This window comes from Poromitra crassiceps (genome assembly GCF_964638095.1).
Source record: "Poromitra crassiceps genome assembly, chromosome: 15".
Taxonomy (NCBI): Eukaryota; Metazoa; Chordata; class Actinopteri; order Beryciformes; family Melamphaidae; genus Poromitra; species Poromitra crassiceps.
The window spans coordinates 31,117,373-31,138,416 of record NC_139634.1 but is presented as its reverse complement, the minus strand read 5'-3'; the positions used below and the strand labels follow the sequence as shown (position 1 = coordinate 31,138,416).

The following is a 21,044-nucleotide window of genomic DNA, read 5'->3' as shown; positions in this document are numbered from 1 at the left end:
CATGACACCATAGCCTATACGACTATGGCAAACATGATCAAAAGGATGACCTTTGACTGTTAAAAACATCACAATGGAAAACATAAACACTGTATCAATTCCCTCATTCTCAAAAGTAGGATCATCCATGTTTCTTGGTTTAATGTCACATTCTTGAGTCTCCTTCTGAGTTGTTACTGTATGACAGGATAGGGCTGGGCGATAATTCAATATGATCGTTTATCGCATTTCAGTGGAATCATATCAAAAACTCTGATAAAATGAGGTGTGGTAGAAATATTATGTGAAAAGTTTTGTTTGACATCACACCTACTGTAACATTAATATTTCAGTTCAATGAGATTAACATTAATTTGATTAACATAATTTTGCATACATGAACCATATCGTAATATATATTGATATCAAGAAAAATCCTCGTGATTATCATGATATTGATTTCAACCATATCGCCCAGCCCTACGACAGGAGAGATAAATGAAAATTCTCAATTGAAAGTGCCTCTGAATCCAAAGAGCAGACTAAATGCATGAGAAGGAATGTGATCTACAGTCTTTTTTGTTAGTGCATCAGATAATGTGATCTATATTTACATAGCCTCAAACCACCATGTAGCCTCAGCTTCGCTCGGGGCAGTGTCAACATGTCAGCACACAGCAGGAGATTTGACAAATATTACCAATCCACCCACTATCACTTCAGCTTCAAAACATAAATCACTACCTGTCAGTCTGTTGGGAGTATTTACCTCCCTGCAAGATTAGAGATCAGCTGGGACTGTTAATTTAGATGTAATGTTAATGTCCGCCACCCGCCAGGTCTAGCAGTGACCCAGCAGCCTCTTGGGCCTCAGCATCCAGCTGAAGGATCTCCACAGTCTCCAGGTCCAGTTCAGTGTCGTCCGGCAGGACCAGGTACTGGTACTGATTACACTCGTAATAGTGTAACTCTATGTACCCACTGTCTGACAGGGGGTCTTTCTCCATCTCCTCACCAACTTCTTCCTGGTATTCAACCGACTCCATGGTGACGAGCTCCTCGTGATCAGGGGTCAAAGGGCAAGTTGGGTTTTCGGACAGAGTGGGATTATCAGCAGTCAGGGCTTGGGGTGAGGGTGTGGACAGGAGGAGGGTGTGGGAAAGAGAATCTAAACCCCCCCCAAAAAAGACAAAAATGAGCATTGCAAGTTCACATAATCGATGTGTCGTGCAGAATTAGTCATGTAACACACAGTACACATATTTTACATAACAAAGCCGCTTGAGCGAATCGTTTGTTTCCATACAGGCTGGTTGAACAAACAGTTGTCTGACACTTCAGTAGGCATGTTAGCCTATATAGAACGTAACCTCAGAAATAAAACGAAGACACATAAAGGAGTCTAGCCAATCTATTGCTGGGACTAGGGTTGCCATGGTAATAGAAGGATGTTGCCATGACAACTGAACACAAACACACGAACAATGTTGCATGCTGAGGAAACCGAGGAGGAATAAAAAAGCTGCAGGTAATAAAGGTGTCAAAGATAGCTGTTACTCTATTGACAAAATATTTAAAACTGAAGTAAACTAATAAAAGGTAAAATATGCAACATTTGAACAAAACATTGTAATGTGTTCTTGTGCTAAATTATGTAAACTTAAGACACTGTTATGATTCTGAAATAAGTCTCCTCATCACTAACCTGAGATTTCCACAGAGTCACATGCCATAGACACCCCATAGTCAGCTCCCTCCAACCTGATCCAGCATGGGAAGATAGACAACTAGTAGTTAATAGTTTTGTTATTTGAACTTAAAACATGCAGCGTGAGGTTTAAAGTAATTGACAAAGAACTCATGCAGTATATGTATTTTCAGGCAAATAGAGCTACTTAATGGATTTTACTGCTTTGATTTGATAGCAGTCCTGAAAAGTATATTAACACAATAAATGTATAACGCAAAAGCCAAAATAGTAGGAATGTTCAACAAATTAATATTTGACATTACATTATAAATACTTTGTGTGATCATACTCACAATGCAGGCTTGTTCACCAGGTTGCTGTTGGTGCTGTGATAATAATGGGTCTTCCTAAGCACCTCAAGGAGAGCTGGCCGATACTCTGGACACACACACCACAGTGACCCCTTCCCCACCGACTGAAACAAATAGAAAACAGTGGTTAAAATGGTAAAAATCGCAATATTAGCTCCACTTGAATCTACTGTAAGCACAAATAAGACAGGTTGTCCATCACAATTTCACATGCAAGCTCTGCCTCCAACTTATATTATTTGCACTTTGTAAAAAAAAAAAAAAAATGTTTTTGTTTTTTTACATTCTGGCAAGCCAATTGCTAGAAAATTTGTGCTTCAGAAATAAACATAATATGCTGCACAGTCATACTTTGTTATCATTGAACCTTTATTTATTATTCCATTGTTTTGTGATTGTATATATCATCACATCACAATAATGATAGTGATGATACTGAAACTATGCGATTATCATTTCTCTATAGGGAAATTCTCTTTTTCTGCTTGGCCCCTCCAACAGGCAGGTCTGAGCACAGGATCAACAACTGTCTTGCTCAAGGACACTTCAGCAGGGTGGATGTTTGCTGGAGTCTGTTTCCTCGGGTTCAAGGGCCACACCACCCTGCTGTCCTAATAAAGGAACCATAGAGAGTATGTACCAACCTGGCTCTTGTCCCTGTGTATGCGACGGAAGCTCTTGCTCAGAGACAGATTGTGTCGAACGGAGTTCCTCCAACCCCCAGAAGCCGTCCTGTAGTAGGGGAAGTTGTTCACAATCCATTCGTAGATGCCTTTTACTGGAAGCCTCTTGTCTGGGGTATCCTCTATCGCCATGAAGATGAGACTACTGAAGGAGTACGGGGGCTTGGACGAGGGGGACGGAGGCTGGGTAGGGGCAAGGGAGTGAGCCTCCAGCTGAAGCAGGGGTGTCATTTTGGGAAGGGGCTGTAGCGGGAGCAGATTGCCCCTCTGATGCAGCCAGTTGAGGCAGGTCAGATCATCTTGGTCGGATGTGTTTGCTGAGCTGAGGCAGTGTGTGTTTTGTCCTTCAAGGCACTGAGACAAGTGTGAAAGCGGGGAAGAGAGAATGCACTCTGCGGCTGAGGGAGAAAGTGAAGTAGGGGATGGGGGGAATGAAATAGGCGAGAGCGGGAGTGAAACATGAATGTTTGAGGAAGGTTGCAGCAGCTGAGACCCACCAAGGTAGGTGGTAGGACAGGGAGAAGAGGGTGCCAGTGCATGAGAGTTACTCTCCATCTCTGTCCCTGTGGTAAATCTCCAGTGTCATTCAGTTGTCCCTCTGTACAAAGATAAGCCAGAAATGTATCAAAATTAATTGGGTGAGGAATGAAAAGGGTAAATAAAGATTAAAACTGTAGCCTACAACATAAGTTGTACATAAGTAGGATATAGGTAGGATGCTATAAAGCAGTAGTAAACAAACATTGTAAATAGGTTCCAGAAGTCAAAGAGATAGATTTACTCAACTGCAAAGTTTTAGATTGAAAAGGTATATGAGAGGTGTTGAGAAAAGAGAATGCAGCAGAGACAGTACATGTTGGCTATACCTCTTATCCCCCGATGAGCATTCACTTGAAACGTTCAAAGTCCACTGTACACCGTTAGCTACCAAACCCAAACTGTAATATGTCCAGTTTTAATAGACGCTCATGTAATAAAGTGGACAGGTGTTAGCCTACTTGGTCCCTTGGTAAAGTCCGGTTCACGGACATTTGCTGCTTGCTTGCTTGTAGCCTACGTGACAAACTCAAGTCAAATACACAAGGCATGCAAAAGGCTGGATGTCTTCCCACATGGCTCTACAATGCAGTTCAGTAGGAAAATGGCGGTACAATATAAAGTTACATTTTTCCTTTTGTCAGGTAACCTCTTTGATGGTATTAACTTACTGCTTCAGAGAGAAAATAATGACCCAGTGTCCCAGTTACTTACCAAATTACCAAAAAAGATGATGTTGGAAGGGTTCAAAGTTAATTAAATGTGCCAAATAGGTCATTCAAAAGTTAAAGGTAAGAATTCAGATATCCAAACACAGTATCGGAGTCGAATTCCTCTCCGTCCGCGTTCTATCCCCGTCCAAAGTTTCCATGGAAACGAAAGGACGCTTTGCCGTCTGCGCGTCCCCTTGCGCGTTCCCGCGACAATAGTCTAGTTAGTAGTCACACAAAACATGTTGCGATTTAGATCGCTTCATCTGTCTCAGTCACGTGCCGTATGTCTGATCTTAAATTCCCAGGATGTTAAGCAGTGAAATCTTGCTAAGTGACCAAAATCCGTGTTTTATAATATAAGCAAATAAACAGGATACAACAAATAGGCTAGAGACATACTAAGTTCTGGAGAAGACTGACCAATTCATAGGCTAAGGCTACATAGCACACACATTCATAGAAAGCATTATAGGCCTAGCCATACAAAAACGGAGAAACAATTAAATTCAATACACAATGCTTTATATATTTATTTTTTTCTACAAAAATCCAAACATTGTCATGCTGTCAAATTTTGATAAATAAAATCAAGGATTCATGAGAGCGATAATGTGGCAACATTACCATACCAGAAAACAGGTATTCCCATTTTGTGTTTAAAATGCTCTGTTTGTGTGTGTTGAATACAGAAAAAGCATGTTGAGGGATATTATAAACTGTTGAGGAAACTTCAAATGAATGTGTACCATTCCGAACTGTAATCAAACAAATCTGACAATGAAAGCCCTTGTCCCTCAAAGTTAGATGGGTGGCCAAAACAAGCATTTGCCAGTATTACACTCAATGTGGAAAACAAAAGCCTTCCAGTGAGACATATTTTGTCTTGTACAAAACCCAATCACTGTGCTGGTAAATCAATGAAACCATTCTGTTATGAACACGTCCATCCGACAAGCTTAACACACGCTACAGCTCAATATTGACTATAGGTTTTGAGCTGATGGACAAAACAGCGTGAAGGCAGGTGTACAAACAGTCACACTCAACAACCACATCTGAAGGTGGCGATCAACGCAGGGCTTTTTTTTGGGGGGGGGGGCGCCCAAGACGCATGGACGTCAGGGTGACACGCCTCACGGTCACCTGACCAGGTGAGAAGTTAACCAGTATATAATTATTGGCTGAAAGGCAGCAATGGCCACGGTGATGTAAAGGCGGAAACGAGGTTTGGCACTTGCTCCGGCCCCCATGGAGTCAGAGGAGAGGGAGGAAAGGATCTTCATCTTCAGAGAGCGAACCTGTGGAGATTTTAACAGCTTTTTACTTTTTAATTCAGGCATACTTGTTCTAAATATACCGTAAATGGGCACTTAATGCAATAACCTCCTGAAATAGAAGTATATTAGTATACAGTATATATATATATATCGAGATATATCGTCGAGAGCAAACCTGATAAAGCTGTATGCAACACATATATACTGCCTTCTTATTTTTTCACTTGTGGGGGAAAAAGCTTATTAAACAAGAGCTCAGCCCCCTTGTGTGTGTGTGTGTGTGTGTGTGTGTGTGTGTGTGTGTGTGTGTGTGTGTGTGTGTGTGTGTGTGTGTGTGTGTGTGTGTGTGTGTGTGTGTGTGTGTGTGTGTGTGTGTGTGTGTGTGTGTGTGTGTGTGTTTTGTCAGCTAAAGTAATGTTTTCTGAATTTTCTACACCAAAAGACAATGCCAATGACTGCTAGATAGGGCATTCATAGTTATTTTAGTAAATAGACTGTGTTCAAAGATTCTAAAGCCACTTTCAGAGAGGAACTCTGGACTTCTCTGTGGAATAAGGTCCAGACAATCGCCGGAGTTGCCCTTTCATGCAACAGGCATTTTTTGGTGTCTTGAGGACCTCCTCCGTGTCGAGAATAGAGTACAGAGGAGCAAACAGCACCTTCTCACTAGCCTCGCCTGGCCTCCAGCCCGCCCCCAGCAATTTTCAGAAATTACAAAGTCCACGGCCAATTAGGGACCTGCCTCGTAGTTGACAACATAACTGGCCAATCAGGAACATCGCTGGCAACACAGTATGGCGAGTCCCGAAGCAACGAGCAGTAGTAGAGTAAACACAGCCGTAAGTGCAGTTATCGCAGAAATAGACCCAATAACAATAGTCTCTTAAAACAGATCCCAGAATTTGCAAATGCTCCTGCTGGCGCCTACGCGTCTGTGCTTCACAGCAGAGTAAGTTGGTCAAAACGGATATAAGACAGGACATCCGCTCAAGGCGGAACATTCGCGGATTTCTCCAATCACCTGCCTGAGCTTTGTTTACATGTGTCGTGATTAGTCGAATACCATCGAACTTCCTCCGGTCTGAAGCGTTTTTTTTTTTACCACGGTCAGCGTAGCTGCAGCGTGGTGGTCTACCCTCTGCAAATTCAGGTGAATCTGGGGAAACGGATAGTGAGGGACGGTAAGGTTACTGGTGATGTACTTCATCACATGGCTTCTAGAGGGCGGCATTGACTAGAGGCTGAAATATACTTCCACGATCGCCTCAACTTGGAGGGGTCGCAGGGGAGTCCCCAGCAAAATGAGTAAATTGTGTGATTTCACTAGGATTTCAATGACTAGAAGTTAGCCCAAGGAGATAATGCAGTGCATATACTTGGTAATAGCTTTCACTCTCTCCTGTTATCTCCCCAGCTATATTATATAATAATATAATATGTTCGCGTCAGCTGCGTCGAGTCTTGACTGTACGCGGCTAGTGGTTGCGGAGGCTCGTGCCTGACGCAACTAGCGCGATGACATCATTATTTGGCGCATGCTCGCTCGTGCCTAGCTCTCGTGAGCCAGGCCCCTAGGTCGCAACACTGATCGTGGACTTGTACTTTTTTTTTTTTATGACAACTTCCTCTGGCCACATTTTAACAGGCTGAAGTACAGACGGTCTCTGGAGCATTCAAAGATTGTGGAAGAGATAGACTGGCTTGAGAGACTACAATAACAACAATTACACAAGAACAAGAGTATGCATGAGCGGAGTTTCTTGGAGGAAAAGACGTTTTCGCCATTCTTCCGAGTGGATTTGGATTGGATTTTGTGACGCTGAATGGCTGAAGGAGTTGTCTGTCAAGGCAAGTACTCCCACCCATTGAAATGGCTGTGGACAGATTGGAGTCCAGGATGATATGAAGAGCGAAACAGAAAGTGAGATCATGTTATCAGGATGGTTTTAACCAGGCTACCTTCTCACAGCTTTGCTTCACCCACTTTAGAACACATAGCTCTCCTGTTAATATCCTTTTTTGCCCACAAATCAGATCTGGGTTTAGAAACAAGTCACTGCTTCAGAGTCATAAATACAGTGATAATAATAATGATTAAAAATACTTACAATAAAGAACATAAGGGCACAAGAGGACCATGCAAGGGCCACAAAATAACCGTCACTGCCGAACAGTAAGCCACACAGTACTGTGAAGATCATCCTGCAGGAAAGACAGGAACAAATGAGTCAATAAAATCTCAAACAGCTGCAACATCAATTCGAAAATGTCTTCTTTTAAACTAAGGGCGCTTTCACATATACCTCGTTTGGTTCGGTTGAATCGCACTAGAGTTTGTTTTCCCACTTGGTGAGGTTTGTTTGTGGAGGTGTGAATGCAGCAATCAAACTCTGGTGTGCACTAAATACGGAACGAGACCTGTTGAAAGAGGTGGTCTCGGTGCGGTTCCAAATGAACTCTACTCTAGTATGGGTCATTTGTGGTGTGAAAGTGATCCGAACTCAATCCGACCCAAATGCAGGAGCCTCGCGTATTTTTGGAGTAAACGAGGTCCCGTTGCCAGCTGCACTATGCACCTAATAGGCTGTGGACCAGCATTTTATGGTTAAAAACAACATCTTAATTCTTCACGTCCTGTTTTGGTGACTGGTGAAACTGCGTGGATTATTTTGGGGGGGATTTTTTGCATGATTGCAGTCAACGTTACCTCTCGCATGGCAAATGGCCAGGAGTCATGTCGCATCGGAGCCAGCTTCTTCTGTGATACGTACGATTGATTGCAGCCTCTTCATTAGGCTATTTATTATTCTTTTATTCTTTTCAGGCGATCATAGTAGCCTACTGTAGGCAGAAGTTGCGAGGGTTTTGTTTTATTTTTACCAAATTAATTATTGTTATTGTTAGCCTGATTGTTGCGTTTTGGGTCACAACAGGCTACAACATTGCCCAACGCACACACACATTAATTTCAGCCATAAAAAAATCTCTGGGAATTAATATTTTCCATCTCGGGAGACTACCGGAGTCTCCTGGGAGGGTTGGCAGCCCTATTTGGTCCGCTTGCTTTTTGGCTGGTGTGAAAGTGAACCGAACCAGATGAAAAACAAAACAACGTATCATTCTTGCATCTGGTCCGAAACTAGGAACCGGACTAGGCATGTGTGAAAACGCGCTTAGATTTGAATCTTGATTGGATGATTTGCATCCCAAGTGCAGCACAACCCTTACCCAACATATTTGTATCCACTGTAGGCGATGAGATCAAAGGTGGAGAGGTCAGTGTGAACTGTCAGCAGGTACAAACTGAGCAGCATCACCAAGACCTCAATGATGACCCACACAAGAGCAGTGCTGGCACACAACCCAAGCACCTCTGGACTGAACCTTAAAGACAAGACAAGACAAGACAAGACATTTAAATTACTTGATACATTTATTTTATTGGTAGGTTGGAAGTAAAATAGACAAGGAAAAAGTATTCACCTTTTTTGAATGCCGAGGGCCATTCCAGCAAGCAAAACGTAGGTAATGAAAGCCATTGCTAAAAGAAAAAAGTACAGTCAATATAGAAAACAAGCATCCAAAAATGCTCTACTGTTGATAGTTTATTATTTAGCTCAAGTTAAAAGGTTGTTGGCTTTTAAAATGCAGTTTTACATACAGTAAATTAACTTACTTGGTATGTAAAGATCTGGCGCGTTCACATCCTGTCTTGGTGTCAGTGGACTGTCCCGATGGTAACGAACTTCCCAGTCCTAGCAGGAACATACACATGCACATGACATTACAAAATGTAACAAAGTCCAGACCAGAGTCAGAAAAAAATGCTACGGTAATTATTTGTGAATACTATTTGACCCTGGTGCTGTATAGACTTACAGTTCTCACTCAGTGTCATCCATACATTATCAGGGCACAGAATGTTTGGAGTGGTGACTTAAATTTACAATCTGTATAAGTAAAGTAGTGTGTGGGAATTACTTGATTTGACTGCGCATCTACATCTGCATTGTCAATCACAGTTACAATGTTTATAAACAAAGCACTGATATATCTTGGAGCAGTGATAGTGTCTGATTATCTTATTTACATGGTTTGTGGAATGTGATATAAGTGGTTGAAGCTATGATACCAGGGGGGGAATCACACATCCTTAACTGTTAAATGTTTTGTATCATCCGGTACATTGATGTGGAAGAATGTCTTAAGGGATAAAATGCCTTGATTACCTGATGCGTGTATGGGAACATGAGGAGCATAAGTTTCTTCATGACATATCTGCTGTCGACAGCAAAGAAGTATTTCAGCTTGTTCACAGACATGAATCTGCTGATCTGAAAGAGCAAGGGGAAAATTGCATTTCACTCATGAGATGTGCAAGTCTGCTGAAGTTAATAATAAGCAGAATTGAATCATAATAATTATTAGAGTCAGCTACTCTTGCCTTCATGACTATGCATTGCATAACTTTGGCTTGGCACACAGTGCATGACTTCATTATGACCAACTAAGTACAGTACCAAAGTTGCCGTTTGAGTAGAACAAAATCAGTTCCATTTATGTATGTGCCTTTCACTGGCAATTCATACAATACATTTAAATTGTACTTATTGCCTTATGGTGGGGAAACTGTGTAGGGAAACTCAATAACTGTTGTTAGAATGGTCCTCTTGCTTGATAACCTATCTACTAAAAATTATACCCCTTAAGCTGTGTTCACACCGAGATATTTATTTTTCTCTCCGTCGCTCGATTCAACCCTTTGGAATCGCTCTGTCGCTCTGTTTAAATCGCTCGTCAAACAGGCACAATAATTGACGGACATCTGGGGGCTATAACGTTACGCAATGTCATGATATTTGTCCACTACGAGCCACCGTAGTCGTTTACAAGCTAAGCCTATCAGCATGCTCCTAACGCGAGCTCCATACCGGTAGTACAGACTTCACTTCATGTCAGCTCTCAGCCTGTCAATCAGCTGTCAATGCGGTTTGTTGCCACACAATAAACCAGCGGGTTGTTCCAAGTCAGTGTGATCCTTGACTCGCTCTCACACGGCAGCCAATCAGCGTTGAACAGCGAGCGACTGATGCCAGCGTAATTTCGCTCGAGTTGGGATATTTCATCTCGGGCGACGAGCGAATTTTCTCCCTATCGCTCTGTCTCTGTCGCCCAGTGATTTTTCTCCCGGACCAATATACCATCAATCGCTCGTTTGCATTGACTTTGTATGTAAACTTGATGCCAGTGAAAAACTTTAATAGGTCGGTGTGAACGCAGCTTTAGCCACAAATGAAGTATCAGCTAACCAGCCACATGTGAGGCTCTGGATTTTGGAGAGGTAATATAAGGGTAATGGAGAGTAGCTGAAAGACAGAAATGGTTTAACTGCTCCTGGGAGGCCATCTGTCACTGAAAGCAGTTATGTGCGTGGCCCTCTATCTTCCACACTGTTAAATCATAGCCTTGTGAAAGCAAGAGTCACTTTTGTCAAAATATGTATTTACAAAGTGGCAGAAGAAGTGACGCTGGACTGAAAGCAAACATCTGCTTATTCAAAGTTGCAAAATTAACTATACTATACTATACTATGAATTATACTGCACATTAAATTACATAATTATTTATGGGTTACCCTCACACACACACACCATATTTGAAGCCACAATATTGTATTTCACAGCGTCACTCAGCATGTTCAGTATGTGTGTGCCGCCGCCATGTGTTAGCCTAGGTAAACCCAGCCCCCACGTGACCTGCTCTCTCAGTTCCCAGTCACTAGTGACTGAGAACAGGTCTGAGAGCAGGTCACGTGGGGGATGGGTTTACCCAGGCTAGCCATGTGTGTGCATGTGGTGTTTGTGACAATAAAGACGGGCTTGTCTGTCCCCGTTTCGTTTCATTACGAACATGCAGTTTCTCACCTCTTTGTTTACCATATCCTTTCCCTGGTTGGCCAAGTTAGAGCCATACATCATTGCAGCACTGGCCATTGGTTCGGCAAACAGGTTGTTCACATCAGCATCCCCCTGAGGGGCACCTGACGGTCCTCCCATATTGTACCCAGGAGTGTAGTATCCCTGACTGTTCATTGGTGGTGTCGAGGAGCTGGTGTCCTCAAACAGGAGGGGGTCTCCTGTGGGGGGAGCTGCGCGAGCTCTTGGCTTTGCTGGCAAGAGCATGAACACAACAATTATAGTTATATCAAGGGAAATCTAAGCAATGGCACTTTGTTGTTACATGATGCAGTTGGTAGGTTAATATGTATAACCATTTAAGATAAGTGAGTTCATTTTTCAATCCTTTTATCTAAGACAGTTCAATACTTTTGGAAAGAAAAAAAACTCCCTCCCAATGCTAGAGACAAAACAAGGAACTGAAATTAACAATGGAGAGATCTACTCGAAAAATGTGCCCATTTTCCTGTGACTGTGTGTCCTCAGTTTGTCTTCCATTCCCCGTCAGATGAACAGCTCCAAAAAGATTTAACTCTTAATAATATGATCTTGAAGACACCAGTAGTTAGGTGAGTATTGTGTCTTGTTTTTGAAAGAACTTGTGCATGCTCAGAGATTTATTCTAAAATGTCCCACAAATTGGATGCCAAGTGGAATCTAAAGATAGATTTCCTCACTTGTGATTTATTAATTGTATTTTGTAGTTATGTATTAAGTGATCTTTAACTTACTTGCTCGATACCCATGCTGTGGCAGGTCCATTGTAGCATACACTGACGTTGACGTTAGCTTAAAACAAAAACAATGTAACGTTTAATGTCAACAAAGTTACTTCATATCAACTAACTATTTTGGCTAGTTAGCTATCTAGCTGGGTTAGCTAAACGTCCAAGCAATGGGATATTTTGGCCCAGCAGCTACTGTTGGGCTAAAATGTTTGCCTGTTACACTTTTTATGCGAATATCAACGTCAGCTAATAGAGTAGCTAGTATTATAACGTTGGTTAGTTTTGTCTATGCTAACGTTAACCACTTCTGCTACCAGTTAACTGCCTAACGTTAGCTTACTGTTAGCTTAGCTAGCTAGCTGGACATGCTAATAACATGAACAGAGACAGGACAGAACAGAACACTTGACAGAAATGCATTGAACAACAGTGATAAAAAGGTCAGTGCGACTTGTCCGAGGAATAACGTTATAATTGAGACGTAATTAACAGCAGCGATAGCACTTCACTTACCTGCTCAGCTAACGTTGGTAGCCACTACGTGGATATCCGACAGCTAATCCCACCCATCGGAGGATGTGGTTGGTTGCTTTGACTGTGCCTGCGTGGCAGAAAGCGGTGTAACCAGGGTGTAACGAGCTTCACGTTCCGGGCTAAAGTAAAGTTTGCTTTTGAGTCTGTTTTTCTCCCATGGAGGTATTATCCTCCTACATTCTTAAATTAGGGGGTATTTCACCATTTAGAACACTTTATTTAGTTGGTGTCACTTATCGGACTTCAATTAATTATGTAATTTAACACAATGACTAAACTAGGTTAATATGTAATGCATATCATGTCCACAAAACATCATAAGTACAGTCAGCTCCATTACAGGCATGTTTATCAGTTCAGAAACTACACTGTAATCACAATGAATTTGGTTTGATCAAGAATCTGATCAATTAAATGCAATCTTACAGGGTTTCACTCCCTAAATCTAAATATAAAGTGTGTTTCTGGTCGGAGGGTGCTTATATCTATTGCATACCCTTTGTGAAGTGGGTGTGTGGGAGTGTGGGTGGGTCACGGGTGAGTGAGTGTGGGTGGTAATTTGATGCACTAGGCTAGAAATTTGAGGGTGAGTAAGTGATCAGAATGCTGTTACTGTTAACCACATATGCCCCTTGTAACTGTAACTTCTGTTGGGAAAATGTGTAGGAAAACATCAACTTACCGGAAACTCCTAGGTGTAAACATGTTTACCTGTGTTCTCTTAATACATGGTGTGCACAACGTGAAACACTCCATTGCTTAAAAAGAACATGCGTCCTCAGCAGACCTTTCCAAAGTCAAATGAAAGGTGAAAAATGTCAGCCATCTGATGCATGATGAGGGCATAGAGAAAGAGGCAGGTGGCAGCATGTCCTGACATGTCATTTGAAACACATGCAGTGTGTCATCGTTGCATTCCTGAGGCCTTAGTCACACACTATTCACCTTTACCCTACATTCTTCTCATGATACCATCAAATCCAGAGGGAAAAGGATTCTGCATGCGTTCCTCATTATAACTGGTGGGAATATTGTTAGAATCTGAAACAGGAGTCACCAGTGTCAATAGATAAAAGAGCAACAAGCACAATAAAACAGTTAGCTGCTGGCAGTCTCAGCTTGCATCCATTGTTGTCAATATTCCCATGCCTTTGGTGGTGTTTGTATAGAGATAAAAGCCACACAAGTGCTGTTTATCAATCTCTAAGTGGATGAGGATGATTCATCTCCACTGTCCAATGTTGTCATTTTGCACACAAAAATAAGTCTCTTTCTTGAGTGGACTTGTAACAGTCTGTAACAACATGATTGACTCTTCTGACAATTGACAGTCCAAAGAGTCCCAGGAGATGTACTATTAGTAATATGAGAAATCGATGCAACAGTCAGCAGCAAGGAGGGGCCAGCGCCAGTCGATACCGGGAACACTGTCCTGAGGGAGTGCAAGGTCAGCAGCTGTTGTGGCAGACTCAGCTCACTGAATCTGCCATGCATTTTTTGAATCCCCTCTATATTTCAGACTATATTGTGCCTGTGTGTGAAAGAGATGTTGAATGAAACGGATGGTCATATAACTCAACAGCATTGTGCTGGTACTGACTCATCTCCACAGGCATGCACTCATTGATGTGGTTTATAAAGTAAGAGTGACTGCCAAACCCTCAGCACACTCAAACCACCAGAGGTTTGCCTACACTTCATTCCATTTTATAACGTTTCCTGTAGTCTAATAGGCAGCTTGGGGTTGTTTACCTGTTAGGCCAGTGGTTCTCAACATGGGTTCTGGGGACCACCAGGGGTCTTTGAGGTGGCTTCAGGGGGTCCCCAGCAAATTGATGAATTGTTACACTTCAGCATTGATGAATTGTAATTTGTTACACTTCAGCATTATTTCATTTAAACAATTAGAGTATGTCGAAGAATGACTGTTTTGATCAGTTTCACTCACATCTAGCAATAAAAATACAGTAATTATGTTCAGATTTGGGATAAAATCAAATCAAATCTGTGATTCAAGTCTGTGGACAAAATTAGGGGTCCTTGATAAAAAAAGGTTTAGAATCACTGTGTTAGGCTATATAGGCCCAAATAATTCAAGTTTTTCTATATTGGTGTTGTCATATTTCATTAAACAGAAAAACTATCATGCCTATAATATCATTTAATACGTTAGAAACTCTTACAGGTGCCAGAATGAAATGACTCAGAGCCACATGAGATGAGACTGATAACAATACTCTACAATAAAGCAGCAACAGCAGCCTGGAGGCCATGAGGTGAGCTGTCTACTCTGTCAAAGGAATCCCGCGACAGACTCACTCCCATGCTCTCTAGAGGAAAGTCTCACCATATATGGTCACATACGTCATTGACACGTGGTGAGTGTCGTGCTTGATAGCACACAACACTATTTCCCGTAAGCGAGGGGCGTGGAAAACTATAGTAGCGCTTTAAGAGTTTATGACTTTACAATCATTCCCAGACGTTCGCTTCAAGCTGCGTGACTAAGCAGGAGAGGAAGTGCTGAAAGTCAATTTAGGAGGTTTTTGGACTATTTCGAAAAAACGTGCGGCGATATTTCCTTCCTTGTCCCCCCTTGAAGACGCGCTCGTTTGGACTCTACCTATACCGCAATAAGGTGGTGGGTGTTTGAATTTACCAGGCGAGCGAGACTCAATCCGAAAGTCAGTTTCGTGAGATCAGTAGGCTACTGCCTCAGCTACATCAAATTAGCTTCAGCGGGATAACGGTTAAAACAGAAGAGATGTATCGAAACTTTGGGAACCAGGGAAGAGGCAATCCGCCTAATTACACCGGCAGCGACTCTGGGTCAAGCCCCGTGTGCCAGGGCAGCAGCACCTCCACCACACAGCAGGAGCAGGTAGGTGTGCCTCTACATCCCATTCCCAATCAGGACTCCAGTCAGTGTAACAGAATAGAAAATAGCTGAATGTGAAAGCTGAAAAGTTGTAAAGGCTAGAATTAAGTAGGTCTGTAAAGGTGAAAATGTCATGTATATGTATATGTATATGTATATGTATATGTATATGTATATGTATATGTATATGTATATGTATATGTATATGTATGTAGCTATATAAATTATTGCATTGTAAGAATGGCACTCAAAAGTAAAAGGTTGGAGTTAACAGTATTCTAGTCTATACAGAAACCTATCTACAACTTTTTATTTAGGCTATATTTTTGCTTTATCTTGCATCTAGAGTATATAACCCATGTAGAGCCTTGTTATTCATCAGATGTTGGATTTACTGCTTCTGGTTCCTCCACTGACTTAATCCCCACTTTTTTTAATCTGTTTTTACAGAAATTTACGATGGCTAGTAGCAGTCAGTTTGTCCCAAGTCTCAATGCCATCACAACCAACCAGGACCTCCAGTGGCTGGTCCAGCCATCCCTCATGCCTCTGCCTGGCCCTTCTCGTCCCCCTTACCCGGGTATGGCTGGGGTCCGGCCCCTGGCACACGCTCCCTCCCAGCCACACCTTTTCCGGCCAGGGGTCATCAGAGCAGCTGCCCACTCTATAGGGTCGACGAGACGCAGGATTGACGACCATGTAAGAGAACAGTCTTTAGATAACAGAGTGTGGAACTTTTTAAAGGCATATACCGCCTGAAAAACACGTTTTGAGGTGACCTTGCTGATTGTGGAGGTGGCGTAAATGAATAAGGCCCTCCTCAGATTGAGTTTCTTCTACTACTCATCTCTACTGGTAGTGTTGACAGTGGCTCAATCATCAATGTGTCATTAATGCGTAATATCCTGTAATACTCTGTGACACAACTGACAACCTTTAGACTGTGGAATAAACATTATTTAGAGGATTTTGTTGTTAATAATTGAAAGGAAGATTTTGACATTCCAGAGGCAGACGCCCACTGTTTACCTGTAATAGTGTTTACCTTGAGGGCACTTTGACACAGTGAACTTGTCACCTGTGACGTTGTTTGTTAAGTTCTACTTTTTGTCAGCAGAGCAATGTTAAAGATAACGGTTTTACGTAACTTTAACCTCTTGAACTAAAAACAGACAGAAGAATATTTGAGGCCATCACCATGTGAGCGTGACTCCAATGATGCTTCATCCACCTCAATGCTTTTTTTGCTTCTGTGCACTATGGCACGTTTGCCTATTCCGGTTTTGTTCTTAGAGTTGTAATTTCATGGTCCAGGAAGTGAACTATCATGTGACTCATAGGGGCAAGTCATTTTCTATGACTCACACCTGAGTCACGCCTAGGGTCTGTGCGTGACTCATCATCCTGAAAGGGCGGGAAACATTGGCTCAACAGTAATTATTCATTCAGTAAAGCGTCAGATGGAATCAGAGTTACGACAGGACAAAGGCTCAGATGTTTCAAAATCGTTGAGACACCACCACTGTGAACGTTTGACTGTGATGACTAAGAGTGTACACATGGTGGTGGTATTTCCCCTGTGTCATGTTGCTCGCTAGACTAACATCAACATAGACTCACATCTCCTTTCACAAATGCTGCTTTGAAATGAAATTTACACAAACTCCAGACATCAAGGGGGATGTGTTATGCAGGGATACAGGGATGCAAACTTCCAAAAGTCACCTTTTTCATCCCCATAAGTGAATGATTTCCTGGTATCTGTCACCTTTTTCACTATCCAGCAAGTATGTGCTTTTTGTTAATTAGTAGGGATGCACCGAGATGAAAATTGTGGCCGATACCCATAACCGATATTAACATTTCCGTTATGGCTGATAACCGATATTTACTGATGTCGATATGATCTGTATAAAAACAAGTCTCTGTGATAATCAAATGTACATACTGAAAAACACATGTAAACACTGTGAATTTGAAAAAGTGTTGTCTTTCTTTATTTCCAAAACATTTGGAAAAGCCCATAAATCATAGATTTACCGCATTGTTTCCTCTCAATATAACATTTCTAGGCAATACCGATAACCGATATTAACATTGCTGTTATTTTGCTCATCGGACCGATACGATATATAAGAAAATGACTAACTTCATCAACTGATACCGATGTGACAGCCGATATATCGTTCATCCCTATTTACTGTAATTAGCCTATTTTACTTCATCTAAGTTTTTTTCTCCTCTTTCCATTCCAGTTATCCACAGAAGAGATGGAGAGACGCAGAGTAAGGAGAGAGCGGAATAAACTGGCTGCTGCAAAGTGTCGCAATCGTCGTCGGGAGCTGACAGACACATTGCAAGGCGTGAGTGAACATTGCAGAAAATGCCATAATGTTGATGCTTGCAGTTATGAAGTATTTTGTCACAGTCAGGCATGAGGAAATTCACAGATGTCTGTCCTTCTTTCCTTTCTCCTGGTGCAGGAGACTGACGAGTTGGAAGATGAAAAGTCCCGTTTGCAGAAGGAAATAGCTGAACTGCAGAAGCAGAAAGACAAGCTTGAGCTGGTCTTGGAGGCCCACCGTCCCATTTGTAAAAGGGAGGACTTCGAGGACTCTGATTCAGATTCTGACCCCCGGCCGGGTCTCTCCTCCCTGGGATGCATCAAAATGGAACCGAGGGAGCCCAGCCTCCCCGGGCCCTCGACGAAACCTCGCCCAAAGCTGGAGAAGCCCAAACCAAAGATTACCATCCCCACCAAGCTGGTGACATCATCTGCCTCTGCTGCCACACACGAATCAGAGTCGCTCCACACCCCAATCCTCCTGACTACTCCATCTCTCACTCCGTTCACGGCTAGTTTGGTCTTCAACTACCCCTCCGCCACTGCAGACACCACTGCCTCTGTCTCGACCCAAACGAATGCATCTAATGCCCAGCAGTCGCGCAACCCCCAGCCCTGTGGCATAGCTCATCGCCGCAGCAGCAGCAGCGGTGACCAATCAGATCACTCCCTGCACTCCCCTACCATCCTCACACTGTGATTGACAGCCCTGTCATCTCGGCACAACACTAATGTTCGATCCTGATGTAGTCACACTGCATGACAAAAAAAACAAAACATGACGGAATTGAAAGGGATGATTGTGATAACTGTTTCTGAATGAAATACTTCTAGCTAAGTGCATCTGCTACATTTCATCTTTTTTAGGATGTCGATACAGTAGTTAGATAATATGCAAATCGGCATTATTTGGATATGATTGTTACACTCTTTTTACATAATGTTTTATAAATATATGTCCTCTATATTTGCAATTAGAAAACCTATAAGGTTGCATAAGGAGTATGCTTGAAGGAAATAAATGGATGAATACATTTGTGAGAGCAAAACACGCTCAATATAAAAAGGAAAAGGATTACATAAGCTTTTTGAAAATAATTGAGATAACTTAATCTTATAATACAACTGTTACATCGTTACATCTTGTTATACTGTAACACTTTATAAATGTGCTCACTATAGAAAATAGTTGTTTTAAGAATGTTTTAAGAATCCTAATATGAACTATGCAATTGATAGACCACTAAGGCTGGGCCGTAGGAGTTCAAATAGATTCTATAATCATGTATTTTCATGTATTTATTTTTGAGAGTGTAATATATTTTTGATAATGTTTTTCTCTGACTAATGAAATGTTTTGGTGGGCAGTGCCTTACTTTTACCTTTTGTCAAAGCTATACTATTTCAGACAATAAAAAAAAATTGAGAAGTGTGTGCAATTTGCGATTAAACATTATTAGTAAACAACAAAAATATTCTGAGAATTCTGAGATTAGATAGAAATGCATCATAAAATGAACAGTAATTTAAGATTTTTTTTAAACTGGAGAGTGAACATTGAGACACCAGACTAAACACAACCTGAAAAGTAAAAAATACTACCAGTCAATGAAATGGTTTAATGACTGTAGAAAACATGTAAAGAGCAGAATAATTATACTGAGGAACGGACTGCACTGTAAACACTATGTTCTCTCAAAAGTGAATCTCGTGCTAATACATACATGGTTCAGAGGGCATTGGATTGCTTTGCTAAAATGGGGTTATAGAGAGAGGGAGAGAAAGTGAGTGTGTGTGACAGAGACAGAGAAAATCTGTGTACGCTGTTGTCAAAGGACTTCTGTGTATCACAGTGGGTAAAAGCATTACTGGCCTGCTCCAGCTCCCTCTACTGTGCAAACAGGGGTCCAAAAATAAAACTGATTAGCATCCATGAAGTCAGGCTGTGTGACACCATGACGCGCATCAATCAAGTGTGTGTTTGGACACAGAGGTCAAAACAAACAAGTGCAAAAATCAATCATTCATTCTGTGTCATGCGATTTGCATCGGTTTCTGCAAAGTCAAACACACAAAGAAAGGTCAGCACACAGCAAAGTGTCATAACCACTGTATTTAAAGCTCTTCAATGCACTATGAGCAGCCCACCAATAACAGCCAACAACAAAGCATTTTTCCCCCAATCCATGTGCATTATCTATTCAAACTGAAATGTGTTAATAATGCAAGTTAATACTGATAAATCAAAGTAAAGAAGAGTAAACTAGAAGATTATCCCTAATGTTACAGAGTAAACAAAGCATGAGTTAGTGCTGACCATTGTCAACTTAAATTGTGCACTGTGGCGCGCTAATTGAAACATCAACAACAACAATGTAATAACGAAATGAACTACAGGTGATTTAAAACAGCTTGCCTTTCTGGCCGTGTGTATATAAATCATTACATAAAACTTGTAGACCTTCCAGTTTGATACAAAGAGTTTTCCAGTTTGATACAAAAGTGTCTGACAGAACTTAGGCATGTGCAGTTCAGCTGAGTGAGGTCCAATGATATTGTGTCCCATCCGAGACCTAAGCTAGTATGAGGGCTCTTCCCAGGCGTTAGTACATGTTGTACATTATCCACACCGGCCCCACCCAGAGGAAACCTGAAGGCCCAAGAACTCAGACAAATGTACAAATTGTGATAATCGTCATGCACACAATGGCACTCCAATCCTTTCCTGAGGAAGAGAATGCATAAACTATTACACATAGTTACTGGGTCTCTAACAAAAGCAAATATCAAATTGTCTTTTTTTATTATTAATAACCACAACTCGTCTATTTCAGTGCTATTGGAATTCAGTGGACTAATATGGCTCAAAACTGGATTGAAATGAATCTTTAGATCCATATGATTTAAAGATCCATGATAGCGCTTTCCAGTGCAATAGAAAAAGGCGTCTACCAGTGTAGGCTAGTCCAGTGCATGAGATAAATTATGCGACCCACTTTTTTGATCCCATTTTTTCCCCAACAACAGACCACTGAAAAAGGAGGAAGTCCCAAAACAGAAGACTCATTAGAAAAAAATGAGAAAAATATCAAAATTTAGATGCATTATCATCTGACAAATGCATCCAAATTGAATGTAGGCTATCTGTAGGTCCTGAAAAGTCAATAATAGTGGTAGAATTGTCAAGTCAAAACCTAGTGGCACACAAACCTTGCAGCATTCCTAAATGTTTTTGTACCAACTCGTCCATGTTTGTATTTTGTCATTTTGTAGCCAGCTTGAATATCATTTCTTGTGTCACCATCACTGCCTGCATAAGTCAAACAGCTGCAGCAGCTCAGCTAGTGTCATCA

At 41.6% G+C, this 21,044-nt stretch overlaps 3 protein-coding genes across 3 annotated transcripts; 1 reads left to right on the top strand and 2 right to left on the bottom strand.

The window, feature by feature from the left end:
* Positions 1-797: 797 nt before the first annotated feature.
* Positions 798-3,278, bottom strand: LOC310790176 (uncharacterized protein; the record flags this gene model as incomplete). Its single annotated transcript, XM_083651852.1, has 4 exons — positions 798-1,147; positions 1,685-1,740; positions 2,023-2,144; positions 2,685-3,278. 4 exons carry the CDS (start codon positions 3,276-3,278, stop codon positions 798-800), a joined length of 1,122 nt encoding a protein of 373 aa, XP_083507978.1.
* A 1,207-nt stretch (positions 3,279-4,485) lies between these two features.
* Positions 4,486-12,520, bottom strand: yif1a (Yip1 interacting factor homolog A). Its single transcript, XM_083652255.1, has 9 exons — positions 12,449-12,520; positions 11,939-11,996; positions 11,175-11,419; positions 9,480-9,584; positions 8,927-9,005; positions 8,734-8,791; positions 8,479-8,634; positions 7,359-7,452; positions 4,486-5,271 (listed from the first exon to the last, which is right to left on the bottom strand). Exons 2-9 carry the CDS (start codon positions 11,967-11,969, stop codon positions 5,113-5,115), a joined length of 927 nt encoding a protein of 308 aa, XP_083508381.1. The 5' UTR covers positions 11,970-11,996; positions 12,449-12,520; the 3' UTR covers positions 4,486-5,112.
* A 2,607-nt stretch (positions 12,521-15,127) lies between these two features.
* Positions 15,128-18,391, top strand: fosl1a (FOS like 1, AP-1 transcription factor subunit a; the record flags this gene model as incomplete). Its single annotated transcript, XM_083652254.1, has 4 exons — positions 15,128-15,350; positions 15,798-16,046; positions 17,603-17,710; positions 17,831-18,391. The coding sequence occupies exons 1-4, from the start codon at positions 15,234-15,236 to the stop codon at positions 18,389-18,391; spliced, it is 1,035 nt and encodes a 344-aa protein (XP_083508380.1). The 5' UTR covers positions 15,128-15,233.
* Positions 18,392-21,044: the final 2,653 nt, after the last annotated feature.

Bases quoted from the DNA above. Each gene is read 5' to 3' on its own strand.
- yif1a (XM_083652255.1), bottom strand. From the start codon at position 11,969: ATGGACCTGCCACAGCATGGGTATCGAGCAA. The intron at 9,585-11,174 runs GTGAGAAACTGC...TTGCTCTTTCAG, and splicing joins AGGATATGGTAAACAAAGAG to ATCAGCAGATTCATGTCTGT. The intron at 8,792-8,926 runs GTAAGTTAATTT...TTTTTCTTTTAG, and splicing joins GCCAGATCTTTACATACCAA to CAATGGCTTTCATTACCTAC.